Source organism: Cryptotermes secundus, unplaced genomic scaffold, assembly GCF_002891405.2.
Source record: "Cryptotermes secundus unplaced genomic scaffold, Csec_1.0 scaffold595, whole genome shotgun sequence".
Classification (NCBI taxonomy): domain Eukaryota; kingdom Metazoa; phylum Arthropoda; class Insecta; order Blattodea; family Kalotermitidae; genus Cryptotermes; species Cryptotermes secundus.
Window position 1 is genome coordinate 640,284 of NW_019745088.1, and position 26,725 is coordinate 667,008.

The window sequence follows — 26,725 nt, forward strand, 5'->3', positions numbered from 1 at the left end:
CCACAGCAATGAAGAACTTTGTTTTCGTTGGTCAGCGCCGCGCTCGATACTTCGCAACGGCGCGGTAAACACATCTCTGCAGCCATGAATCAACACACAACAATAGACGAAGCGGTGTTTTCTGTGCCCCGCCTCCCAAGACTATATAACGAGGATCCCAGGCAGCACACATGAAAATTAGTCATATGGGATGTGACATGGTGCAGTTTGGTAGGTACCAATGTTTCGCAGGAATCTTCTCATCTGTGCTGAGGATGGAGACAGTTGGTTCTCCAAAAACATTGATACATGTATACCAAATCCCACGGAGTCACATCCGAGAAATAATGATCTTAAAACAGTAATCTCATAAGCCTCTTTTTATTTTTTTTCCCGAAATAAGGAAAGTAGGCTAATAATATTGTAGTGTGTAGTGCCGTTGCTATGCAACGACCGCGAGATGGGCGGATATACCAGGGCCGCTTCTAGACAACGACTCGATAAACACATTCGCTGAATAGACACGAACGCAGCAGTAGAAGAGCTGTTTTCTACATGGTCTGTGCCGAGATGTTATAAGCAAGGGACAAGATAAAGTTCAGTCAGTTCTGTACGGGAGTCTGTGTAGAGAGGACTTGAAAGAGCGAAACTGAAGAATCTGCACTGTTAGAATCTGTTGACAGGAAACGTTTAGTAAAGACACTGCAGGCTGGAGAAGACTTTAATGTGTAATGATTTGTGAAGTTCGGAAATTAGCGATAGTGTTATACTTACGATATTTGTAGTTACGACCTGTAAGTGGTCAATAAATCGAGTCACCAGTCCGTACCCCGTCTATAGTCACTCATACACGTGACGGTATGAATATTCAAGAAATATGCTGTAGCAGTATTGAAATCGTTTTAGAATAGAAATATACGGAAACGATTTCAAATCTTAGTCGATATAACTGGTTACCGGGGCTCCGGGCCCTGCTTGAGACAGCATCGCGTCACGGACCACAGGTATTCAATTCCAAAAATAACTTCTTGAACAAAGAGAAGAAGAAGCCTGTCTGACGTCTGCTGTAAGTGGTGGCGGTTGCACCTTATTGGGTTTGATCGATGTTTGAGGTGACAGAAATTTTCCGGGACAGTAATTTCTGGGCGGGAACAATATTTGTCATCTGTTTAGTAGTCCCCCCCGCCCCGCTACTATCTGTTATGTGTTGGTATTGTGGCGGGGAGTTACCCGGGAAATAANGGGGGGGGGGTTGCCACGTCATCACAGTTGACAGCTACTGTACTGTTTATATAAGAAGATCACAATGTATTGAAGCTGTAAGGAGTAAGGCTGTGATGTAAATATTTCGACGGCATTGTATGACGTGGCCAGCTTAATGGGGAGTATACTGCACTTGATACGAGTCAGTAAATAGGTCACAGGTGGAAGTAAAATAGACGTACTGGACGTAATAGGTTTTATATGTGCATCACTAGGTAACAGCACAGTCCAGCTTCATGAGAGTCTAGGTATCATACGTGTATGGGCTTGTTTAGAGGCTGGTTTCAGTAGTCAAAATGGCGACAGTGCTTGAATTTAATATCGAAGAGCAGCGTTCTGTTGTGCGTTTTTATGGGCAAAGGGACTCAGTGCAGAGGATATTCATACATAAATTTTTCCTGTTTACGGTGGGAAGTGTTTGTCGCATAAAGCGGTTCACAACTGGGTAAAGAAATTCTGTCAAGGACATTCGAAAGTCGTAGATGATGCCTGACCAGGTGTGGAAGTGGCTGAGACAACAGTCAAAAGATTTCTGTGCACTGGTAAAGCGATGGGACAAGTGTATCAATGTTGGTGGAGGATATGTCGAGAAATAAAGGTTTTCCCCAGCTTCGAATGTCATATATTTTAAGTTACACGAGTATACTGACTCTCCGTCTTGTAACCAGTCATTTGTTGCATGTTTGCTCTGACCAAAATAATATCATTTTTTATGTGCGTGCGGAGTATGGCCTGTCACATTGAGAGGAGAACACATTGTTGCAGAACATGTCGCTGGGGGGGGGGGGGAAATAACTATTGGGATTACTGACTCCTGGGATATGACGCCGCACAATTCAATATTTTTGACGAATAAATTTCCTCCATATTCGAGATATCCAAGCTACACGGCGTCGCCTTCGATAAGACTGTGATCTGAAGATTAAGTAACATGAGACTGGAGAGATGTATAACGGCAAGATTCATAATTTGCACTCTTAGATGAATATTGTTAGGAGAGAGATGCGTGAGGGAACTGAAAAATGCCTGCAAGATTTTAGTCGGAGAAACCCGAATGGAAAGAAACTTTGGGAAACGCAGGCTTAACTAGGTTAATGTTAAATTGGATCTTAAAAAAAATAGTGTTTGAATGTGTGGATAGAATTCATGAGGTCCAGGGTAATGTACTTTCGGGTTGCATAAGGGGCGGAGAATTTCATGAGCGGCTATTCGTTACCAAAAGAAACTCTGCCCCTTCGAGCTGTTGGTCTGTCTACGCCCCGGATATTGGTTATGCTAATAGATTCTGGGGTTTCTTCTGTCCTTTCAAGTAAAATCATAGAATTTATCTCAAGTTGGGTCACTATTGTTTTCCTGCACGTCCTTTTACTGTACTGTAACAGGCCGTGGAGGCCAATAGGGTTGTGAGACGTCGAGGCACCCACATTTTCTAGACAGTCGTTTCACAGATTGCAGTGAGTCTGTCAGCCTTACGCGTCGGCCGACCTTTACCACCAGGAAGATTCCTGGCACTCGACCGCAGGGCCATAGTGCGGCTGGAAGAATTAGGTCAGTTGAAAAATCCTAGTGACTCTCATCGGGAATCGAACCCGCCATCTTCATATATGTGCTGTCATGTCAAAAATAATAATTGAACTCGAGATTTAGCCGGATTTACACTTTTCAGTCCCTCAAACACAATCGCAACTTTCTCAAAAACGGATTCTTCGATTTTCGTTAAAATTCTTGAATTTGTTAGACCCTAAGTAGGACCTCGCAGGCGGTTTCTTCGGCCGAAATGCGTATATGAGAATGTACGTGTATATTCAATGTGTTTGCATCGATTTATTTTTAAATGCAGTATTGTGCCTCCACGCGATGTAGTTCTGAGCTAGAGACAGCGTCATTGAATAAAGAATACGCCGGCAGTCTTCAGACGTCAATGTACTCTGTCGGTGTGTTCGTCTGCAGGGATTACTCATATGGACGCTTCGGTTTCCGCGCCGCGACGCGGCTGTTATGAAATGTGTTCATATTAATCATGTCTGTACCCACAATTCAAGCCCGGGCTACTAGGTCAACCCCGGTGTCTAATAAAACAAGGAAAAGGGGTTCTGCATTGGGGCAGATGCTACCCGTTATTCAGCGCATGCGTAGTATTGAACCGTATAACAATTTTTTATGTGGAGGTCTCACATTCATGTTTGATTTACTATTCTCGTATTTTTAGCGTTTTGAGGGTTTGGAATAGAGATCATAGGAACCGGAGGAGGGTAAGGAAGTAATAGGGTGCAAGAGAGACGCAAAAGACATCAAGTGAGGTCAAAGTTGGGCCATCTCTGACACATTTCCCGAGTGCTTGTGGAGCAATGGTCCATCCCAAAGCTTCGTTCTGGGCGTTTTATGGGCACTAAGAATGAACCGTGCTTTTGCAGTCGAGCGCAGGCCTGTATCATTCTCTGGACTGTCCGGTAGGTGACGTAATGAAAAGTTTAGCCCTCATGCACTTCAATCCCTCGTTGTCCCTAGGTTTATAGCATCTGAAAACTAAGGAACAAGACAATTCCAAGGGGACTGTTTTCGCGTAAACTATTGATATGGTAACTGAGTGTAATTCTGAGACTCTTTGTACGTATATAAGGACACATATTATCATGTTCATGTATGCATCCCTTCTACAGTACCTTTTGAACCAGTGGACGGATCTTTCTTAAATTTGGTCTGAACATCATGTCACTGGAGTAAAGTGAATATTTACTAGATCGGTGACCGTGGTTCGAGTCTCTTCAGGGACAGTACTTTTTTCTTGTAAGTGGGTGGAGCCTTGTCTAGACTGCTGTATACGTGTTATGGCACGGCAGGTAGGCGCAACATCACCGGTATAATTTCTCTTTGAGGGTTGAAGTTCGCATGATCGTAACTATGAAGATTCATGTCTTCTCGGATATGACGCCGTGTAGTTTAGTACCATCTACTAGACTACACGACATTAAAACAAAAAAAAAACTCCGTGGTTTTAGTCCGCAAGCGAACTATACCGACCGAGCGACCGCCGCTTGTCCGCGAATTTAGTTACAACTTTAGCGGTTAGAGGGTGCGGTGTGGTCAGCGCAACGAATCCCCACGGTTGTTACTGTCGGTTTTTGTAGACCGGAGCTGCTATTTCCTTGAAATAGCTCCTCAGTTATCCTCACGAGGCTGAGTGGACCTCATTCCAGGCCTACTACTTCTCAGAAAATCTGGTAGCGCCGGGAATCGAACCTGGACCTCTGAATCTGTAGCCAAGAACTCTGGCCACTAGACCACAGAGGCGGTCAACTACACGGCACAACATTCCAAAAAAGTCGTCCTTCTGTTCGCTAGTTGTATTTCCGTTAACTCTGCCGTTATAATAACGGCGTCTGTAACTCAAACAATTTAGCGTCTGAGGATGAGATGATTAGCTAATTATGAGTGTTGAAACACGCGGAAGAAAGCGATCATCTAATTTATGGTACTCACTGTATTTGCGGGAGTTAATTGTGGATCACATCGAAAGCCAGTCTGGACCGAGGTTTGAACTCGGTACGGCCCGAATACGAAGCAGGGGTGCCACTGTCATCCTCTCCCACCTTAACATCGTGTCGTAAATAATTTGTAACGTATTCTGAGAAGTACTGAAGCTGATTGTTGTGTTTAATGCCTTACTAGTGGTTACGGTTGGTGGCACCACTCACATTTATGCGTCATCTTAGCCGAAATGTTTTGTCTGTGTTAACTGAATGGTTTGCTTGTTGCCTCACATTTATCTCTATGCAATAAAATCATTATAGTACTACTTACAGTTGTAGTAATGCAGTACGGCGACGAAGGGCAGCACATGCTGGCTACAGATAGTACTAGTTTTGTCGCTAGATGGATATGCTAACAGTAGTCTCTCAGTCTTCATCTGTCGTAGTTCAAATATTCTTATGTAGAAGGTATTCTTAAAACCTGTATCTTTTATTTTCTTATTCAGTGTTGATTATTGTGGTACCCGAAATGGAGCGTATACTTCGTAAATAATACGCGAGTTTGTTCCAGTTGTCTCACTTTAAAAACTGCGCCTTTTGCTTGTGATCTTACGTTTTGTTCACATCCTCGTAGATCCCACGTCTTTTATTGCACGGCGCATTACGTCTTAGCCTGAAAATTTATACTCACTCCAGTTTTTTGTTCTCATCTTCCACCTTTATTATTAGTGAGAAGGTCGGCCGAAGGAAGAGTAAATTGTCGCGCTGCGAACGAGGTGTTTTTAGAAGTGAGACCTCTCCTCCCTGCTGTGACCCGTTGGGGGCCCTTCTATCCCCTCAGGTCAGGCGTCAGATTCCCATCCCTCTGCACCCCTTTACGTCTGTCGGTCTGGATTCTGACTCTCTGGGGCGGAAATTAACTGCAAATTGAAAAATTCCCTCATCTCGAGCCGTCTTCTCGCTCCTGCACCGAAGCGCTAGTTCCATCCGTCGCCCTGTAAGAGCCAGTCTTCCTGTGCATTCAGTCTTCGATAAACTGACCTACATAGGGAAATGTTTCACTTTGTTTTGTTCACTGATTTGTAAACCTCTGCAGGCTGCGTTCCAGTACCTTTTAAGTGTTCGATGGTTCGTGTATTAAAGCTGTTTGCTGTTGGCACAGAGCAGTGTAAGTTTATGGATGATGGGTTGCGGGGTTAGGGGACGAATGTTAGGCCCGAAATTGTGTAACTTGCTGCCCGAAAATAATATTTTATATCCGATGCTTGATTTTCTACCGAATTCCATTAACATCGATTCGTGGTTTCGGAAACTTTCGTGTGAGATTTGAATTTCTCGCTGCGGTGACTCTGGAGGGTACTACTTTCTTCGGATGTGACACCGTGTAGTTTGGTATAAATTAGCTGTCGTTTCGGAGGAACGTAATACCTCCATGTTTACAGTTGACGAGGTAGTAAGTAGCGATCAGCGAACAGTACTGCTTGCAACTTGCTTTCTCGGCTTATTCTTCCACACTGAAGAGTAAGTCAGTAATTTCCTCCGAAACGTCCATAAGCATCTACCAGATTACACGGTGTCACATCCTAGAACATCGTATTCTTTATTTCTTCTGTTATTTTTCTTTATTTATTCCTTCCTGCCCTTCCTTTCTTATTTATTTTGTGTTCATGTTTAATCATTCTTCCGCCCTTCATTTTATTTTAATCACCTCTTGTTTGTTCGTTTGTTAAATTATTTTATATCCTCATTCGCCCATCCTTTGACTGTTATTCATTTCCTTCTTTGTATAAATCCTTTGTTTCGTCCTTCCCTCTTTTCACGTTCCTTCGTTTTCCTTTCGTTGTGTTTGTTTTCAGTCTGCCCTTCCTCCCATACTGCGGACATGGACACGATCATGTGACATGCATCGAAACCACTCACCTTTGATATAAAACATTTTCGGATCCCGAATGTTTGAACCTAGCACGTAATATAGCGATATCGCTCTCTACTTCGGTAGGTGGGCAGTTTGATTATCGGCAGGGATGCCGGCTGTCCTGGAATTTTCGTGGCTTTACTCAGTCCCTCCAGGCAACTATCGCTTCCTTCCAAATCCTTAGCAATTCATCATTCCGAACAATCTACGCTGTCGCCTACAGTCTTCATACTCTCAGCGTTGTAAAGTGAATCACAAAGCAGGATAACGGCTTCGTGTAAATTAAGGCTTATGTTGGGTCAGTACGAACCAGAAATAAATTTCTTCGGCAAGGTTCTGTGTAAACTTCATTTTCCACATTTAACCGAACTCTGAGATGAAATATGCGGAAGTATGGACAGACAGAAACAGGCATGACCACCGCTTCGCTTGGCCCCAGATTGGGCTCCACACCAAGACTGACTGACCGTCAGTCGCAATATGACTTGACTTTTGAGTGGGGGTCAGTTAAGTTACTTGGTTCGTTAGTTACTGAGTCAGAGAACTGCAGATCATCAGTCGTTGTGAGCTGTTGCTGTGAGAAGCTCGTAGCTGAGGGACGGGGACGGTTCGGGAACCCAGAGGAGGGGTAACATCCGCCGTTGGAAGCCGTTATCAAGCAACGGGTAGTGAAGACGTGACGTTGGACATTGTATGTGTGTGTAATAGTGAGCTGTAAAGTGTAGTCACGCGTTGTATAAAAAGTGTCCAATAAATTCAGTCATCAATCCAAAACCCGTCTATAGTCACACTTATCACGTGACAATATTAACTCTGTGAAGCCCGAACGTTTTATCAGTTATATTTAAAAATTAAATTCGTACCTCACAGGAAACACCGTGTCTCTTTGGCAAAGATATTCGAGGGAAATGATCCGAGAATCATACGAAAGACACTGTCTGTTGGCAACATGTGTATTCATTTAATTTTAAACTAGGTTGTGTACAAAGTAACAACTGTGCTGTAAGAGATCAATGTCTTGTCCTCCAATACGTGTTTCAGTACCAAGAGATACCATCTTCAGGGTCTGCTTCACACTTGCACGTAAGACATTGGCAGAAAACCCTCAAATAATGCGTTGTAAGAGGCTTATGGCGTGGCTCATTTTATAATCGGCTTTTACTGAGCACGTGAAAGGAAGTGACGTCAGCATTTAAGTACCCTATCTCTCATTCCGCGATGACTAGATGCAGAAAGAATGTGTCCTGTTATTTGTGTATCGCTACCCATTTGGTGCCGACTGACTTCGGCGGAAGTTGAACTTACTTTGCACATCTGATTGAAATAAGACGTGGCTGTGCTTTGGATGACAGCATTTCTGTGCGGTGATTTTCAAGTGGTTTCTTCTTCTTCTCGTACCCCTCCTCCTCCGCAACATAAGTGACAGAAGCATGACAACAGAGCCGTCAGTGGAAAGTGGTAAATAAATAGATCGTCACCACCTCAGTTTCTTTTCGGGGAAGGAGGTTTGGTGACGGCAACAGCTAAGTGAGAATGACTAATGTGTTTCAGCGCCCTACCGGTAGGAGGCAACACCGTGCTCTATAGTATCCTGACACCAGGAAGCGCCACTGGGCTCTAATTGTTGACAGAATAATACGGGCACTTTAAACGGCGGGGAAATGATTTATAAACTTTTTGACACGTCTTGTTAATTCATAATATGGGCTCTTAGTTCCTTGTAACGGGACTAGAATATCGACGTCTTATTTTATTCATTGGCCTCTTGGCGAGACAAACGTTACTTTACATTGAAGATAAAGCTGTCCATGTAACAGGCCGTGGTCTGCCATTATGGTTGTCAGACGTCGAGGCTCACACGTTTTGTAGACAGTCGGCTCACAGATGGCGGTGAGGTTCAATAAGAAAAAAAGATTTGTGCAAGGAGTCTGTTACTTAATGAACAACATTCCCATATTCATATAAAATAGATATGCAACAAAAGTAAAGGAAGTAATTGTACTGATTATTAACAGTATACTCTCAGATTTAAGATATTGTTAAGAATCGCGGGGAGTCCGCTGTAATAGAATAAGATGTTTATAAGAATGTGCTACAGAGGGCCGGATGGGCACTGCCTACGCCTTTTTTATATTAACAATTAAAGGTTGAAAAAAGTAAAGCTGTCCCTGTAACAGGCCGTGGAGGCCCATAGGCTTGTGAGACGTCGAGGATCTCACATTTTCTCTAGACAGTCGGCTCACAGGTGGCGGTAGGTTGTCAGCCTTACGTGCCGGCCGCCCTTTACCCTTCCCCCAGGAAGATTCCTGGCACCCATTTATGTTAGAGGCTGAGTCGGCCCCAGGGCCATAGTGCTGCTGGAAGGATTAGGTCAATTGAAAAATCCAATGACCTCATCGGGAATCGAACCAACAACATTCAGGCTTGTAGCATAGTGCCTCAACCAACTACGCTACCGCGTGCCCCATGTTAACAATTTATTTTTATAATAATAATAATAATAATAATAATAATAATAATATAAATTGTTATTGAAATTGCAGGAAGTTCCATAATGTATTTGTTGTATATTTAATGTTGATACTAATTTGTGTGGGAGCCCCTATATCTCAGTCGGTATAGCTGCGTGATGGACGTTCGAAGAATTTGGGTTCTGTTCCCGGTAATTGGAACAAATGTTTCCCTTAAACACAGTGTCCACACCTGGTCTGGGGCCCGTTAGGACACTATACATTGGGTGCGGTAGGCCCCCCCCCCAAGTATAGTGGTCGGTGTGTGAAGTTGACCGCTCTNACAACATTCAGGCTTGTAGCATAGTGCCTCAACCAACTACGCTACCGCGTGACCCATGTTAACAATTTATTTTTATAATAATAATAATAATAATAATAATAATAATAATAATAATAATAATAATAATAATAATAATAATAATAATAATAATAATAATAATAATAATAATAATAATAATAATAATAATAATAATAATAATAATAATAATAATAATAATAATAATAATAATAATAATAATAATAATAATAATAATAATAATAATAATAATAATAATAATAATAATAATAATAATAATAATAATAATAATAATAATAATAATAATAATAATAATAATAATAATAATAATAATAATAATAATAATAATAATAATAATAATAATAATAATAATAATAATAATAATAATAATAATAATAATAATAATAATAATAATAATAATAATAATAATAATAATAATAATAATAATAATAATAATAATAATAATAATAATAATAATAATAATAATAATAATAATAATAATAATAATAATAATAATAATAATAATAATAATAATAATAATAATAATAATAATAATAATAATAATAATAATAATAATAATAATAATAATAATAATAATAATAATATAAATTGTTATTGGAATTGCAGGAAGTTCCATAATGTATTTGTTGTATATTTAATGTTGATACTAATTTGTGTGGGAGCCCCTATATCTCAGTCGGTATAGCTGCGTGATGGACGTTCGAAGAATTTGGGTTCTGTTCCCGGTAATTGGAACAAATGTTTCCCTTAAACACAGTGTCCACACCTGGTCTGGGGCCCGTTAGGACACTATACATTGGGTGCGGTAGGCCCCCCCCCCAAGTATAGTGGTCGGTGTGTGAAGTTGACCGCTCTTCTCCATCTAGTGCTGAGGTCGAGAATACGTGGATCTGTACCTCCACTCCCTCTAACACAGGGATCTTGAGTTCGAATTCCACTCAGGGTATGAAAGTATGTCTATCTATGTTTGAGTTGTCCTGTGTAGGTGGAGTCTTTGCAGTGAGCTGATCCCTCCACCTAAGAATCCTACCCATTGTGTGTAAGACTCACACTCTCACGCGTAGGCGTGACTATAGACGGGGTTTGGATTGGTGGCTCTATTTATTGATCACTTGTACACTAACGACTCTTGACTACACTTTACACATCACTGACACAGACTAATGTCCTTTGTTTATTACAGTCTCCACTAGCCGTTTCCTGGCAACGGATTTTAACACAGGAACTATAACAGTTTCACGGAATTACACACTTCAAATATCACACATAAATCTTCTGTTCACATCCGGACTATCAACTGAGCAGTCTTGCAGCTGGTACTGTCACTTCCTTCAGACTCCCGTACGGAACTGACTTCGTTGTCCCAGTTGTCTTCCTTCTAACCCTTCGGCACGGATCGAGTAGGAAATATCTTTTTCTATTCTTGTAGAGACAATTTTAACTCGCTGTTGCGTAACAACGGTCGCGACGCAGACTACATAAAACAGCTCTTTTATTGTTGCTGCCGTTACCTAGCATTGGCCTCTGTTTACAGAGTTACAATATTGTCAGAAGCCGATTCTCAGTCGCATCAGGCCAGAACGTCTGATCCATAAAATCTTGAGCAGAAAGAGAAGAAATTCCTGTTCCGCAGATGCTGTGTTAAGTATCAGCCATCGGAGGAATAATAATGTAGATGTGGAAACAGTGTAGGCCACGAGTTTCCCCTTCCAGATCCTTTCTAGTTCATCATCCGCAGTGAAATTCACGCTATACTCCGTATGCACTTAACACAAGAGTCCGTGGAACTGAGCCCTCAGTCTGACTATGGAGACGGCCATCTTCTGAGATGTGAAGCTGTGTAGTCCGGTCGAGGTTGACAGATATCTCGGAGGAGTTTCCTGTCCCTATTTTCAAGTTCGAAGAGTAACTGGAAAGAGACAGTAAAGAGCGCGAGAAAATTTCGAATCATGAAGGTCAAATTTCATAACTTGTACTCTTCTCCAAGTATAATTAAAATGATGAAGTCAAGGAGGATGAGATGGGCAGGGCATGTAGGACGAATGGGAGAGAAGAGGAATGCATATAGGATATTGTTGGGAAAGTCAGAAGGAAAGAGACCACTGTGGAGACCAAGGCGTAGGTAGGTGGGCCATATTAAAATCGATCTGAGAGAGATAGGGTGAGATACTATGGATTGGATTGATCTGGCTTAGGATATGGACCAGTGGAAGGCTCTTGTGAACACGGTAATGAACCTTCGGGTTCCATAAAATTCTGGGAAGTTCTTGAGTAGCTGCAGAATTGACAGCTTCTCAAGAAGGGCTCAGCTCCATCAGTGAATGAGTGAGTGAAGGTCAAGCTACAGCTGCGTTGTTTTGGTTTCCTGGCTTACTGCTTGACCAGGAATATTCAGGCAGTGCGTTCCTCCGAAACGTCGGTGAATTCTACCGGCCTTCACGGTGGTCACATCCTAGAGGACAGCACTAGAAGTGACGTGAATGAAGTCTGGTGTGATCATGTGTTGTTTCCATGGTCTATATGTGTACGTACACACACAGAAGTTGAGACGTCACTTGGCGTCGAGTTCGTGAGGTATCGGAAACGATGAACCTCTGTATGAAATATTGTTCTCTGTGACATGACCTCGTTCGTTATACGTAAATATTTCTCGACGAGGGATGCCTCTTGGAGTAAGTTAGAAATTACAGTGCCCACGGGCAATGGAAAAAATAATGGTTACGTTACTGTGTCCACAGTTCTGTTCCCGTACTTCTCATCTTTATAAAAACGAATCGCTTTCATTAAGATGGAGTGTTGTATTGTACGATGTAAGTGCTTTCACTTTGCAGATTCTAGAGGCCTCTGCTCCACGTTTCACGTACTACCGTTTCGACCAAATGTGCTGCCGTATTGTCACGCAGATTAAATCATTCTTAACACTTTCCATGTTACGACACATGTAAATTGCAGGTGTATAAATGCTAAGGTAAAAAGGGTAAAGGTGTCCGTGTAACAGGCCGTGGAGACCCATAGGGTTGTGAGACGTTGAGGCTCCCACATTTTCTAGACATTCGGCTCAAAGACGGCGGTGAGGTTGTAAGCCTTACGCGCCGGCCGTCCTTTACCTCCAGGAAGATTTCTGGTATTCATTTCTCTTAGAGGCTGAGTCGAACCCAGGGCCATAGTGTGGCTGGAAGGATTAGGTCAATTGAAAATCCAATGACATCAGGAATTGAACCCGCGAGCTTCCTATTCTTGGAAAATACTTGGTATATCAAGGGCTGAATTAATAGACAATTTCAGTCATCAAGCCGTCATGATGAGGGGTTTCGCCATGTGAGCTGTACGGGTTACAACCGGTTATCACTGCTGATTCTTATTCGAGAGGTCCCGAGTTCAAGTCTCCGGCCCGGGGACCGGTTTTTACTTCAGACGCTGAATAGTCCCGCAGTCTGGCCGCTTGCATCCACACTCTTTCCAAATCATTTAAACCTGAGCTGTTGTTGTCACTCATAAGCGCAGCAAGGACCGGCATGCAACGTGTGAGGTTATGTAGGGAGGCTGATGGACCCTGCGGCCCCGTACCTCAAGGCAGTCTGACGCATTATAAAGCGTCATATTCCAGAAGACAGTGATTCTCAAGAATCACCAGTATTGTGAGGGTAGCGAAATGCGGAAGGTTATGATAGTAAGGTAAGGTAAAGTAACTAATTAAGCACTACGCCATGAAGGCGTAAGGAGGGAGTGGATGTATAGATCCACATTTTCTTGACCTCAACACTAGTTGGAAGTGGGTGGTCAACTTTACGCCCCGGCCGCTTTACCCCAGGGGAAAGAGCCCCATTTACCCATTGGATAGGAGGTTGGTTCGACCCTCAGAACGACGCGGAGAAGAGAAAATTCTTGATCCTGCTGGGACTCGAACTTCGACCTTTCGGTCGTCCAGCCCGTATCCAGTCGCTATCCCTGTTCCCGGTTGTGTTGGTAGGGTTCGGTGTTAGCGGTGTTGCGATCTTCTGGTTCTGCTACCAGGAACTGGGTTCGTTGCTTGGTTACTTAGTTGTGTAACGCTTTTCCAAAATCTTTTGTCAGACAAAAGCCAAATAAATGGGATTCATGAAACTTCTAGATGACCGCCCGCTGGTTCAGGAACCAAGGACTAATTTCATATCCTTAGCAAGGACCCTTGCAGAGGCTTCAGAATATAATTTTTGAACTACAAAACCACAGGTCTCCTTTATTTTCAACAAACGTCACGTGTTCAATATTGGTCTCCAGTGTTGATCAAAAGATATATGGATAAAAATAGTCAAAAAGCTAATTCCATAGAAACAGTAGACAGCCTTGTGTGTGAGTCTGGGCATTGGACGGTCTGACGGTCTGATGGTTGGAAGGGGTGAGGGTTAACCGCACGAGGGGAGGACACGAACCAAAACCCAAGAGGAGGAACTTTGTGTTGCACCCACCACCATGCCAACTCACTGGTTGTCGGGGCACAAAACCAATCTCACTCCACCCTCGCTCACAAATTCCCGTGTAGAGTCGGGTGGGCCCCAGTGACCACAACCGTCGTGGGGGGGGGGGTGATGTGAGGAGGTGGGGACCCCTGCTGCTACCGGAGTTTAATTAAAACGAAAACTGTTGTTGCATGTGTGAACCCAGAGTCTGTCCGGCGCATGAAATCTCTGGGAACGTTCGAACTGAAAAACAAAAGTCGCTTTTTACGGTGAATTCATCTCGCTGTGGTTTCGAGAAATAAGGTTCATACAGATACATACGCTTTTTGTTAATTACACTTCCAGTACAAAGGGAGCATTACAAAACACTGGACATTTCGTTACAGTGAAAGTGCTTACCACTACTGAAGATAAAGTTATACATTTGAATATTGTTTTTTATAACACAGGGCACCCGAATGTGTCCAGGAAATTACATGAAGTTCTGGAAAGGACTAATCGCCTACTTCCATTTGATACGACACGAACTGCACGGAAGATGACGCCTCCAACAATTCCTCGTTGCTGCTGGAACGGGTTTACCCAGCCGTTGCCTAGCAACGATAGGGAATACGCAGACAGACTCACAGACTCTCCTTTGTTGCGACATTAACTGCATAGAAACGACGCATCCAGCAGTTCTGCTGTTGTTGCGTGTGTATTCGTTGCCGCGGTAACGTTTTTACCGAGTCGTTGCTTAGCATCATACACAAACACACAGGCTCATGGGAGGGATTTATGAAGTATACCGTTGAGATGGGCTCAGGTTCCATGATATACATACCAAGTTTCATAAAGATTGGTTTAGTCGTTCAGGGGTTAATAAGAGGGAGATGCAGACACGCTGACAGCATGATCACCTCATAAACCTCCTTTTATTTTTTTCAAGATAATGAAATTAGCTAAAAAGTAAAATGAAATTGTCCCTGTGTTCGGTTTATTAAGCACCACGCCACGTTATAACTTCAGCACTACAAAGTGAAGTGCTTCAAAAACCTGACTGGTTTTCTTGAAGCCTACTTCTGTAACATAAGCTGAAATGTGTTTTAAACTTCCGGTGGGTAGGAAAAACAACGGAAATGAGTACATGATAGCTTTCAAACAGTTATACAAGCTTGCCTTTTCTGCGTAATAGGTAGTTAACTAGTTTTGTAGGTGTGTGTAACGATTTGAACCAGTTTAGTGTTGCACCGGAGAGGAAGGAAAGAGTTGTACAGACAAAGCTTTACGCACACGGACGCGACTTGAATTGCCCGTTCATAGCTGATTCATGCTCCATTCATGTCTTGTTTTACTTGTCTATCTCTTTTCACGCTGTACGTCTGTTGCAGTCGTTGAAAATTGAATTTTAATTATTTTACTCTTCTTAAATGTTTGGTTTGGATTTCGTGGTCCCAGTCCTCCTTAAAATAGTTATGCACTATTGGACGCCGGCCCAAGCATTATAATCGAATTTTTCTATGCGCTATGCTGATATCTCGGAAGACGATAACTTAACGAGGCCGCCCGTATCGAGGCTATATAGTGTCGATAATAAGACTATTAATGGATATGGAACGGGAATTGGCGGGAGAAACCGAAGTACTTGGAGAAAACCTGCTCCACTGTCATTTTGTCCACCACAAATCCCACACGACCTTACCTAGGCTCGAACCAGAGCCAGCGGCTAACCGCCTGAGCTATGACATGGCAAGAAAGCCATATAAAGCCTGACACTGTATATTTGACGGTGATGACGTCAGCATGAGGCAAAATTGGAGTGGGTGTGGTCAAGTGGGATTTGTGGTGGACAAAGTGGCGCTGGGGCAGGTTTTCTCCGGGTGCTTCGGTTTCCCCTGCCAATCATCATTCCACCAATTGCTCCACAATCACCCTCACCTATCATGTGGGGCTAGTACAATAGGCCAGAAGTGGCCGCAGTACAAGGGACTTAGTCCCATCCCACTAGCAGTAAAAATGATACTCAGTAATGTAGTGTACAAGATTACCACCCGCCATTTAGAGGCTTCCTGTTCTTCTGTAGGAAGGATTGGGCCAAAGTAGAGTATTTTAATTGTTCCTTCCATTTCATCCAAGGTCGTCCAAGGTCGCATCTTCACTCAGGTTTGTAATTGCGTGCTTTTCATTGTAAACATCCCTTATCTTTACGAAGTCCTTGAAGAAATTGGATTAATGAAATGATAATTAGTGAAAAATTCCGGTATGGAATGTCAGAAAAATACTACAAATACTACCTCATGCACAGCAGCCATTATTATGCATCAGTGTAGCCAAAAATGGGAACTGCCCAACAAATTTCGATTAGAATCCGCAGTGTCGAATTGTAACAATGTCTCTGATACGATTTATGGGACGGCTAGAGAAGTCCATTTATGGCCATAGGTAAAGCAGGCTCTGTTATGGATCCGTGTGGCTGAAACTCGGAGTAGCCGAAGAGCGTTTGATGAAGTTTTCTAATTTGGCTGTTACGTGGCGGGTGGACACGGCGTTGCATAAACCACTTAATACTAAATGTAATAGGATAAGTTTTAGAAAATAACTATTTTAAAATAAGTTTTATTCATTTAGATAAGTATTTAAATATATTTAAATGTTGTGAGCTCATGTAAACACTTGTACATGATAAGACTAATAGCAATGGATCCATTGTGACACGCAGTCTAATAATGAACGTAGGTGTCATTTTAGTGTTTATAAATGCCCAATGATTGTCATAAATGACCGAAACATGTAGCAACAAAGTATTATCTTTTTTTATTGCTAGTGGGGCGGGACTAAGTCCCTTGTACTGCGGCCACTTCTGGCCTATTGTACCAGCCCCAGATGATAGGTGAGGGTGATTGTGGAGCAATTGGTGGAATAAAGATTAGCAGGGGAAACCGAAGTACTCGGAGAAAACCTGCCCCAGCGCCACTTTGTCCACCGCAAATCCCACTTGACCAGACCCGGGATCGAACCCGGGCCGCCGCGATGGGAAGCCAGCGACTAACCGCTTGAGCTATATCTTAATAAAGTAACTGATGTTATTGACATTCGAGCCTATCAGTTATGCATTGGAAGTGTAGAATTGTTGTGACGACGAAAAAATGTATGTAGCGGTTCATACGTGCATAGCTCTTTCACATCGAATTTGAAGAGAAATCGGCCAGCGGTGTAGGCACTAATATTAGGTCACAGACAAACAGAAGCCATACTGGTAGCACTGCTGAAAGGAACAGCCTATAACAAAACACAGTTCTTCATGCTTGCTGTAAGACCAGTTCTTCTGTCCTTGTGAGATGTGAATGCCAGTGTTGCAAATGCTATATGTACATTTTGGAAATTTCTTTTTATTATTTTTTTATTCCCCTTTCAGTCTCTGCCTCCCCCTTAGTTCTTCTTGTGCCATTGCAGCCTGTTATTGTTGGATGTCATAGTTCTGTGTCATCGCACTCATCAAGCAACCAGTGTCATTAACAAGTAGTCTTAACACAAGACTTAATCAAAATAATTGTCTAACACTTCTTTGCATGACTCATCATACAGTCCGTTATTTGTGTAAGCCTTTATAATCCGTTATTGGGTAAAGGACTAAAAACTTGTTATTAAAAGGTGTACTTGATGTTGGGGTGGTGATGGCTGTTTAGTGGTGATGCCTTTTTTTTTATCAGGCGAGAACTGGAAGATTTGTAATGAAAACTATAGGGTTGCCATTTGCCCAGAATTCTAGGACGAATGTGTGAAGAAATTCTTGCAGGGAATTGAAGGAATATTGAAAAGGTTGGTCTCGATCATACCACTCTGAAAGGGTAAATACGCTGGAAGATATGTAGTTGTCTGGCTTTGAAACATTCTTTATTCATTGCACTGGTGATAATAATAATAATAATATATCTCCTGTAATTGTTATATTTTGAGAATATTAACAGCTGACACAGTTTTCTACAATTCGTGCACAATTTTCGGAATTCTGTTCGTAAAAATAACTTACCAGTTTTGATTTTGAGCACTTTCTGTTTGCTTCCATTGTTGCGAATTGCTGCAGGTAGTGCTATCTGCAGTGATCTTTTGATACTAAATTGTCTTACCCATTGAAAATGACATTCAGAGTTAATTAACTACATGTAGAAGATATGTGATTTTATAATGAATTCGGATGGTGGCAACCCTATGATAAGTATATATTTTTTGCATCCTGATAATTTGTAATTAACTCTATATAACTATTTTGATAGTGGAAACAAAAGACGATCACTGAGACACTGCATTCGTTCCATGTGTAGGTTCATCAATGAACACTCGAGAATGCTGGGGCCGCGCGCGAGTACTGGTCAAGAAAGTGAGAGAGAGAAAGAGAGAGAGAGAGAGTTCGTTGGGGATTGGATTGATCTCAATCCATCATGCATCACCACTACCAACACCAACCAACCAATCATCACCATCACCAACCAATCACCAAAATATTAATCAGTATATAAAAGTTTCCCATCAAACATAGGAAAGCCTCAAGATAAGGAACAGTGTTGGCTTGGAAGAACGTAACTGTTCTTAATGGTTGGCTGCTGCTAGATCTCTTGGACTCTTTTTTTAATTTTATTTGGTTTTGTCAGTTTTGTAAATTACAACTATGCATTTCGATATATTGTTTATGAACTGCTGTGTGTTGGTTACAGCTGGTGTTTGTGATAAAGTGTTAGTTCGGTAGGGACTGTGACTTTTTTTAAACCAAGAAGAGGGGTACAGATTATCCCGCCTTTTTTATTATTAATATTAATATTAATAATATTATCAGTATACGTGAACAGAATATTAATAATGAAAGAGTAAAAACTTTTAAATTTATAATACTTATAGCTCGTTTAAAACTAGCCTCCTGTTACAGTTTGTACTTACACTTTCATGTGTGAGGTACTTCTTTTGCATGTGTGTGCGTGTGTGTGTGTGTGTGTGTGTGTGTGTGAAAAGGTGAGGTATACCAGTGTATTTTTTTTTATAACATGAACAAATATTGGTGGCCCAAGTGATTTTTTCCGAAGATATATACACAGGCAGTCTACAGCCTCTTATTACCAACGCAGAAGTGTAAAATAATGAAGTTAAAAAGGCAAATAACTTTTATTGTTATATGTGAAGCTTTTTTAAATTGATTATATGCACACAAAGTTTCAATGACTATTTTATACAAGGGATTATAGAGAGAAACATGTCTACAAGATGACCACAGCTACTCAGCTACACGATATACGTAATTAGTGACAATCAGATAAGATGACAAACAAGTGAGGAAGTGAAAAGGGAAAACGTCAACACAGAAACAAGTCTTCATTTGTTTTTCTTGTTGCTCAGTTGGGGGAAGTGCATGAGGTCACCTAAACATGCAGTGGGTGCCCTGAAAGAATATAGGACTACAGTTGTGAAGGCAACTGTATTTTGAAGACATTGGCTGTCTGTAAAGGAAACGGAAAGTGTAATTCTGTCTTTATAAGATAGGCCTAATGAAGCTTAAAGGATTTGTTGACTTTGTATGGTATTGCAATTTTTTTCTTGGCTTTTTCTACTTCTTTGTTGGTGGTTGTCATCCTGCTCAAGAAAACAACGACAGACCGACAGGATTTTGAATGTTGTCAGGAAGTTTACATAATTTTGTCTTTTTCTTTGTTCTGGAACTTAAGGTAACAAAACATGTGAAATGTATTCAGATATCAATCAGTATAGCTGAAACTATACTAATGTACTTTTGTACTGTTAACACAGATTTCTAAATAACTTCTTTGTTAAGTCATTCTTTTAATTTTTCTTATAATTTTGTTTCATCTTTACTTAAATTGAACATTATGGTAAGACACCCGAAAGCTACAAACAAATTTATCACGTGCAGCAATACATCAGTATACGCATAAACTTAGCAATTTACAGACAAGTAATGAAAAATTTAAGTCTTATTTTTTATAATATCATCTCGTGTTATGAGAAGTGTTTTAAGATACCAGTGCTTAAAATGTGCACTGGCCTGAAATGCGTGCAAACATAAATGTCTGTGCCCACTAAGATGTAAGAGACACCTAATTACCAACACAGTGAAGAAATCCTGGGGCAAAAACTTGCGGTTATTTTGCAGAACTGTAAGAAAATACTAAATTAACCTTTCACGTGTGTTAGTTCTTTGGCTCCTACATCTTCTTGGGCACCTTTACCTTTTTTCTTTCCCCTTATTTGTGTGCCTGTAAATGCTTATTCTCGCACTGTACTCCTTGTAATGGAATCCACTGCTGGTCGGAAATGTGTACACCGTCCACAGTTATTAAAATTTTATCCAATGACTAAAATATTGTGCAAATGCTAGAAATCTTGTTCGGTTTTGGAGCAGTAAGCGACAGTAGTAATACCTCATTACGTTTAATTAACTCTGAGGAATCGCTTGTTAGAGATTGTGTGAATATCATGAAACCTAAAATATAAATGTTGTTAATTAAAATGGTCATGAATTTATGTACACTATATTACCAAAAACTTACTTAATTTAAGATTTTTTATTAATAAGAATTTTGTTGTTTGACATAACCAATATTTAGTTGTTTGGAACTTTTCAGGCAATATCACAGTACTGTTCTGAGCTTTCAGTCATAGAAATTTCATGTGGCTATTGCATAATTTGCAATATATGATACCATTTTCTCTCAGTGCACCGAAGCAGTGTAATCTGAGGACACTAAAAAAGATTTTAAACTAGGAAATCAATTGCCACAGATCGAAGACGTTCTCATCAGTCATTCTATCTGTATGGTTTATTCAATTTTTGTCTGTGTTCATCTGTTTTATTTCGTACTAATTGGAAGCTTTTTAAGTTGATTAGTGAATGTGGAGCACTTAATGGAATTAAAATCGGCAGGGGAAATCAAGGAGAAAACCCACCCCAGTGCCACTTTGCCCACCGCAGATCAGATTTGACTTGGATCACACTTGGGGCTGCCGAAGTGCTGTATTGATCAGCTTTGCAGTAAATAAATGTATATCGGTTGGAAGCTTATATGTGGCAGAATTAATTCTATTACATATGTATCTTCCTATGAATACACATTTCTGCCAAGTTTCGTGAATATTTTGTATTTTGATGCTCAGAATCGGTATGGTTTAATCCTTCTGTTTGTTCTGAATACATCATAACCACCATTGTCTCTTAAAGGCACTAGATACAAATGCCATGATGGCCCCACCTTTCTAAATGTTCTGAAAAAGTCATTTAGTTTGACCTGTGACTATAAAAACTGTTCATAACTGCCAGAGCTACTGAATTGTCAAGAGTTTTTTAACAAATTTTTCTGTACCAGTGTAAATATTATTGATTCACTTTGCTTACCTCACAGTAAACAAGGACCAGAATAAACGCTTCTATTGTTTGTCACGTCCTCTAGTGGATTCCAGCCCCTCAGTCTCAGAATATGATTCTTTAGGCCTTATAAAATATTTGAAACACTTGTGAAATGTGGCCCATTTTAAAATAAAGATATTTCACCCTGCAGTAGTAAAATTAATTTTCCCATCCTGCATTAATTAATTCGTACATTGTAGGCCTGTAATACATAGGTTCCAAGCACATAACCTAGCAGACCAGGTATAGAAAATAGAATGGTTTGTTATGTTACATTTATAAGTAAATTGAAGAGTAATGTTTTCTGGCAGACTGCCTCTGTGGTCTAGTGATCAGAGTTCCTGGCTACAGATCTTGAGGTTCCGGGTTCGATTCCTCGCGCTACCAGATTTTTTGACAAGTAGTAGGCCTGGAACGGGGTCCACTGAGCCTCGTGAGAATAATTGAGGAGCTATTTCAAGGAAACAACGGCTGCTGTCTAGAAGCCGAAATAAACGGCCGTGGGGATTCGTTGCGCTGACCACGCGACACCCTCTCTCCGCTAAAGTTGGCACTAACTTCGCCGAAAAGCGGCGGTCGCTCGGTCGGTATATTTCCCTTGCGGATTAAAACCACGGAGTATCTTCTGGCTTATAACGGTGTGTAGTCCGGTAGGAAGTCCACCGGCTTTCTGGAGAAACGTATTGCGTCTCTCTTCAGAGTCGAAGGGTAAGCCAATCAAGAATGTCTGTGGATTTCTACCTAACTACACATCGTTAAAAACCAGAAGATTGATAGCATTGCTATGAGGATCTGACACAGTCGAATTGTTTGTTTAAATAAATAGGACTGGCCACAATTAAAGGATTAAATTTATTTATTCATTTATTTGGGTTAATAATAATAACCTTATTAACGAAGTATTTTGTAAAAACAAAAGCAGAGATCAACCGAAATAATGAAACCATGTCAGCAGATTTAAATGCAATGTATCCTCTGTGCAAAGCCAACCTGATACTAGTAATAATATAAAGCATAAGGACTGTACCCGCGGTTCTTCGCGGGACAAATTCTAGCTTCAAGAAAACGGAGATCGTTGTCTTAGTCCGACAGAGTCACCAAAGTTTCTTACGTTTACTCCTCTACTCTGAGAATATTAGCACCAGGCTCTTCGAATTGTTTATAATGATCTACCAGACTTTACGACGATACGTCCCACAAGTCAGCAGTCTGTAGGCATGTAATGGTGGCTGTGAGGACTTCCAATCTCCGCCAGACGCCCTCTGTTGTAGAAACAGAAACAAAATTAACGCCAATTAATATCTTGGAATGAATTTCCTTGCCATGTGTACACAAGGGTATTCCATTAACAACAAAATTTTTATTGCGCGAAGTCGCCATATTTGAAATGAAATATGTGAAGCGTCAGGATTCTTTCTACCAGAAGAAACGGCTTTGGAGAAGTTGTGTTTGTTACTGGAGTGTGATCCACTGCAGCTTTGGTCCATTGTTTGTGTATGTGCGTGTGTGTGCCCTGTCTTCGTTATGAAAACACTGAATATCCTCAGTACTGTTCGTTTTTGTTCATTTATTTGATTATTTCTATGTTCGGATGCCCCCCCCCCCTTGTTTACTTATGCAAGAGAAGTTGGTGCTCAGCAAGTATGGTTCCAGGACAAAAGTACCACATCTGCTTTTGTGGCTGTTTCTTAAAATTACTTAACGATGCTGTTTCTGCCTAACTTTTAAATGTTATTTTGGACAGCGGTGCACACTGCATTTTTGGATTTTGTCCATAATCGCATTCTTCTTTAAAACCATTCCATTTCAGAGAGTGGCTCTACTTCCACTGGCAGGCGAAACAGAAATCTACTCTGTTGTGTCCCTAAGTGGAGTTGGCCATGAAACAATTAGTTTTAAATATAGATTCGTGCATTATGTAACGACGTGTTTACAAAATAAGTTTAATTTTTTTTTTTTTTTTTCGATTGTGTGACTATTAAAACTATACTTTTCATTTCGTACACCATTCTTTTTTTTTAACTACTACGTTTCAGAAACTGTAATTGGCACTAGTAAGGAGGTTGGTCTAGAAGTAAACACTGAGAAAACTAAGTATATGTCACTGTCTCGTCACCAGAATGCAGGGCAAAATCATGACTTAAAGATGGGAAACAGAAGTTTTGAAAATGTGGCACAGTTCAGATATTTGGGAACGATTAGAACAAATCAAAGCCCGATTCGGGAGGAAATTAAGAGGAGGTTGTGTGGGCCTGTCTGTACATCCACCTGTGGTTGCTAGGCAGCAGCTCGGTAAACACGTTCCCGCGGGAACGAAGAAATGTCAGACGCATCCTTTTCTATGCGGTCCATGTCGCATGAAAGGCAAGTGGTGGATTAGTTATTCCCAGAACTTACTGTTTCTTTTCCTCTTGTAAAAAGTAAAGGTAACAGGCCGTGGAGGCCCATAGGGTTGTGAGACGTCGAGGCTCCCACATTTTCTAGACAGATGGCGGTGAGGTCAGCATTGCGCGCCGGCCGACCTTGACTCCCAGAGAGATTCCTGGTACTCATTTCTGTTAGAGGGTGAGTCGAGCCCAGAGTCATTTTGCTGCTGGAAGGATTTGGTCAATTGAAAAATGGGAGAATGGGCCCAGATACAAATTGTAAGCGGTTTGAGAAGTATATATCATTTCATGAAATACTGAGAACATGACAGACGAAAAAAGCGGGTCTACCATGAAAACATAAAGAAGTACCCGAAAAATTGCGTGCAAATAAGGTCTTATTAAATTACAAGTGACTTTACTTTTCTTCTTCTTCTTCTACCCTGGCGGATTAGGATATCTAGATAGGTCCCATTCTGAATTATTATTTCCCCTTTTGACGGGGGATCAGCCCATCGCAAGGCCTCTACCTACACATGACAACACAAACACAGAATAAATGATGCAGACAGACATCGATGTCTCGAAATTACTTTACTCTTGAAATCTCTGACGATATTAATGAGATTTATTTAAATTTTCCAGTCAGTATTTTCCCATTTCACACTGTTCTATGTAGAGCCCCTGCGGGAAGTTGGATACAGTCGCGAGTCGCCATTTTAATATTTTAATTTCGTTTATGTGATGAATAATACTTTTTTCTTGGCTTTGGAGTTGATATTGGTATTTCTGAAGAGGCCCATATATATATAATTTTGTAATCTTATGACAAATCAATTCTCCTAAATCCACTTTCTGGGGAACAAAAATTTGAGTGGTATATCACGACTCTTTCCGCTTTTATAATAACATTTTTTCATATGCACAATTTTCCTGTATAATTACATATTTCGGCTGTATGACTTGCGTATGCAGTATACCTTTTTAGGTTTAGTACTCCCAAACGCACTATGGCCCTGGGGTCGGCTCAGCCTCTAACAGAAATGAGTACCAGGAATCTTCCTGGGGTGTAAAGCGCGGCCGGCCCGTAGGACTGACAACCTTACCGCCATCTATGAGCTGATTGTCTAGAAACTGTCGGGGCCTCGACGTCTCGCAACCCTATGGGCCTCCATGGCCTGTTACAGGGATAGCTTTACTTACTTACACTCCGATCTAAGTTTTTGCCAAGATTGCGAATGTTTGAATTGTTGAATAGTCCAAGCCTTTAAACGATTTGACGTTGTTAGAGTTACATAATAATAACATTCTATGCTAAATGGTGTATTGTATGACACTGCAGATAAAAATACACTAGATCTCACAGTATCATTCTGTTAAAATGGTGTTTCCGTTTGACGTAACTTTGTTACTCTACCAGTCTTGGAATTCCTGTCAACTTCTGCGGTTGACAACATTTTATAACCAAGAGAAGGCGCGTCTTTCCTTCGCTTATTTTTCTGCTTGTGTACAAAGCCTGTCTCTCTGAATATAAATTGAAGTCGGAAGCAAACTTCATGAAATTATAGTTAGAAAGACACTCTTCGGCTACATTAGCCATCATTTTAAATTTTGTAAGAACTTTTAAATTGTTCTCGTAAACATTCTACAAGGTCTCGAGTTTTCAAATGTATTTCCATGTTAGGAATATGCATATTTTATGCTGCTGTGAGCTAAGTAATCATATTCACAATTACGGAAATCGACAGTAGCCTATTAGGCTTGTTATTCTGTATCATTATCCAAAATGACGACTTTGCTTGAGTCTTTAGTTTCTTGAACATATGTTTTAGTTGAAGAAAATTGTGGCATGCCACTAAATAAGTCAAACTAAAGGCAAAATTGGAGTTCAAAATGTTTTGCGTACCTCAACAGAGGTATAGAAATTTGATTACAGTTGAAATTTAATTTTTATTATATTCAATAGAGTCTGTAACCATGAAATTCCGATATTCTTAGAATTCATATAACATTTAAACGTTTGGCTTCTACCTCCGGCATCACAACTGCCACCGAAATTATTGGGGACCATGGTCCTTGTTTCGTGTAGGAAGCAATGCACGTATTCATTGGCGGTTACTCCTGGTGTCACCGCGTCAACCCGTGTCCTGTAAATGGCGTTGTACGAGCGTTTGATTATTTTTTATGTGTGTGTGTGTGTATATATATATACACAGACACACACACACACACACATATATATATATATATATAGAGTCAAACGAAACGTTATATTCCATTTTGTACAGAATATTTTAGTACTGTGATTTGAAAATAGCTTTCTCTGCAATTAAATATACATAAAATTTCGTTGGGCGACCGGCCGTCTTAATGTTAAGAACCAACTTTTCAGAGATATCGGTCATCAGGTTAGATGTGGTGAAAGACCAAACGTCGCTGATGCGAAGCCGATTAGGTATCGGTTTGACAGATCGATATATGTGTATCAGCGACGTTTGGTCTTCACAACATCGACCCATATGATAGAGACGGCAGAGAGCTCCGAAATCTTGTCTTTTAACTCAACATTGAGACGGTCGATCGCCTGATAATGTTTTAGAATATAGGCTCCCCATCTTCGCTGCCAAAATCTCCGCTATAACTATATCATTTTTCATTAAATACACATCCACAATCATTAATTGCCTTTCAAGAGTAAAGCGACATCGTGACGTTTCTCCAAATCACAATAACATTTCGTAAGGGTAAAGTTATCCCTGCAACAGGCCCTGGAGGCCCTTAGGATGTGAGACGTCGAGGCTTCCACATTCTCTAGATAATTGGCTCATAGATGGCGGTAAGGTTGTCAGCCTTACGCAGCGGTCACTCTTTACCCCCAGGAATATTCCTGGTACTCATTTCTGTTAGAGGCTGAGTCAACCCCAGGGCCGTAGTGTGGCTGGAAGGATTAGGTCAATTTAAAAATCCAGTAACCTCAAGAGGAATCAAACCTTCCCAAAAATTGATACTCATGTTGCAGTAATCCTGTTACCGAGACGCCCCAAATGAGGGACACGACCTTCTTATGACTGGTCGAG

The 26,725-nt window shown here is 40.9% G+C and overlaps 1 protein-coding gene across 7 annotated transcripts in view; it reads left to right on the forward strand.

Moving 5' to 3' along the window:
• The window catches only part of LOC111874916 (homeobox protein extradenticle), a 592,846-nt gene that overhangs the window by 550,639 nt on the left and 15,482 nt on the right, over window positions 1-26,725 (forward strand). Inside the window, exon 9 of one of the 7 annotated variants that reach the window (XM_023870790.2) lies at window positions 18,197-21,432. The exons of the other annotated variants lie outside the window; for them this stretch is intronic. Within the exon in view, the coding sequence (XP_023726558.1) occupies window positions 18,197-18,208 (12 nt within the window). The 3' untranslated portion in view covers window positions 18,209-21,432. Of the gene's footprint in view, window positions 1-18,196; window positions 21,433-26,725 lie in introns of those variants that run through there. 7 annotated transcript variants of the gene reach the window in all.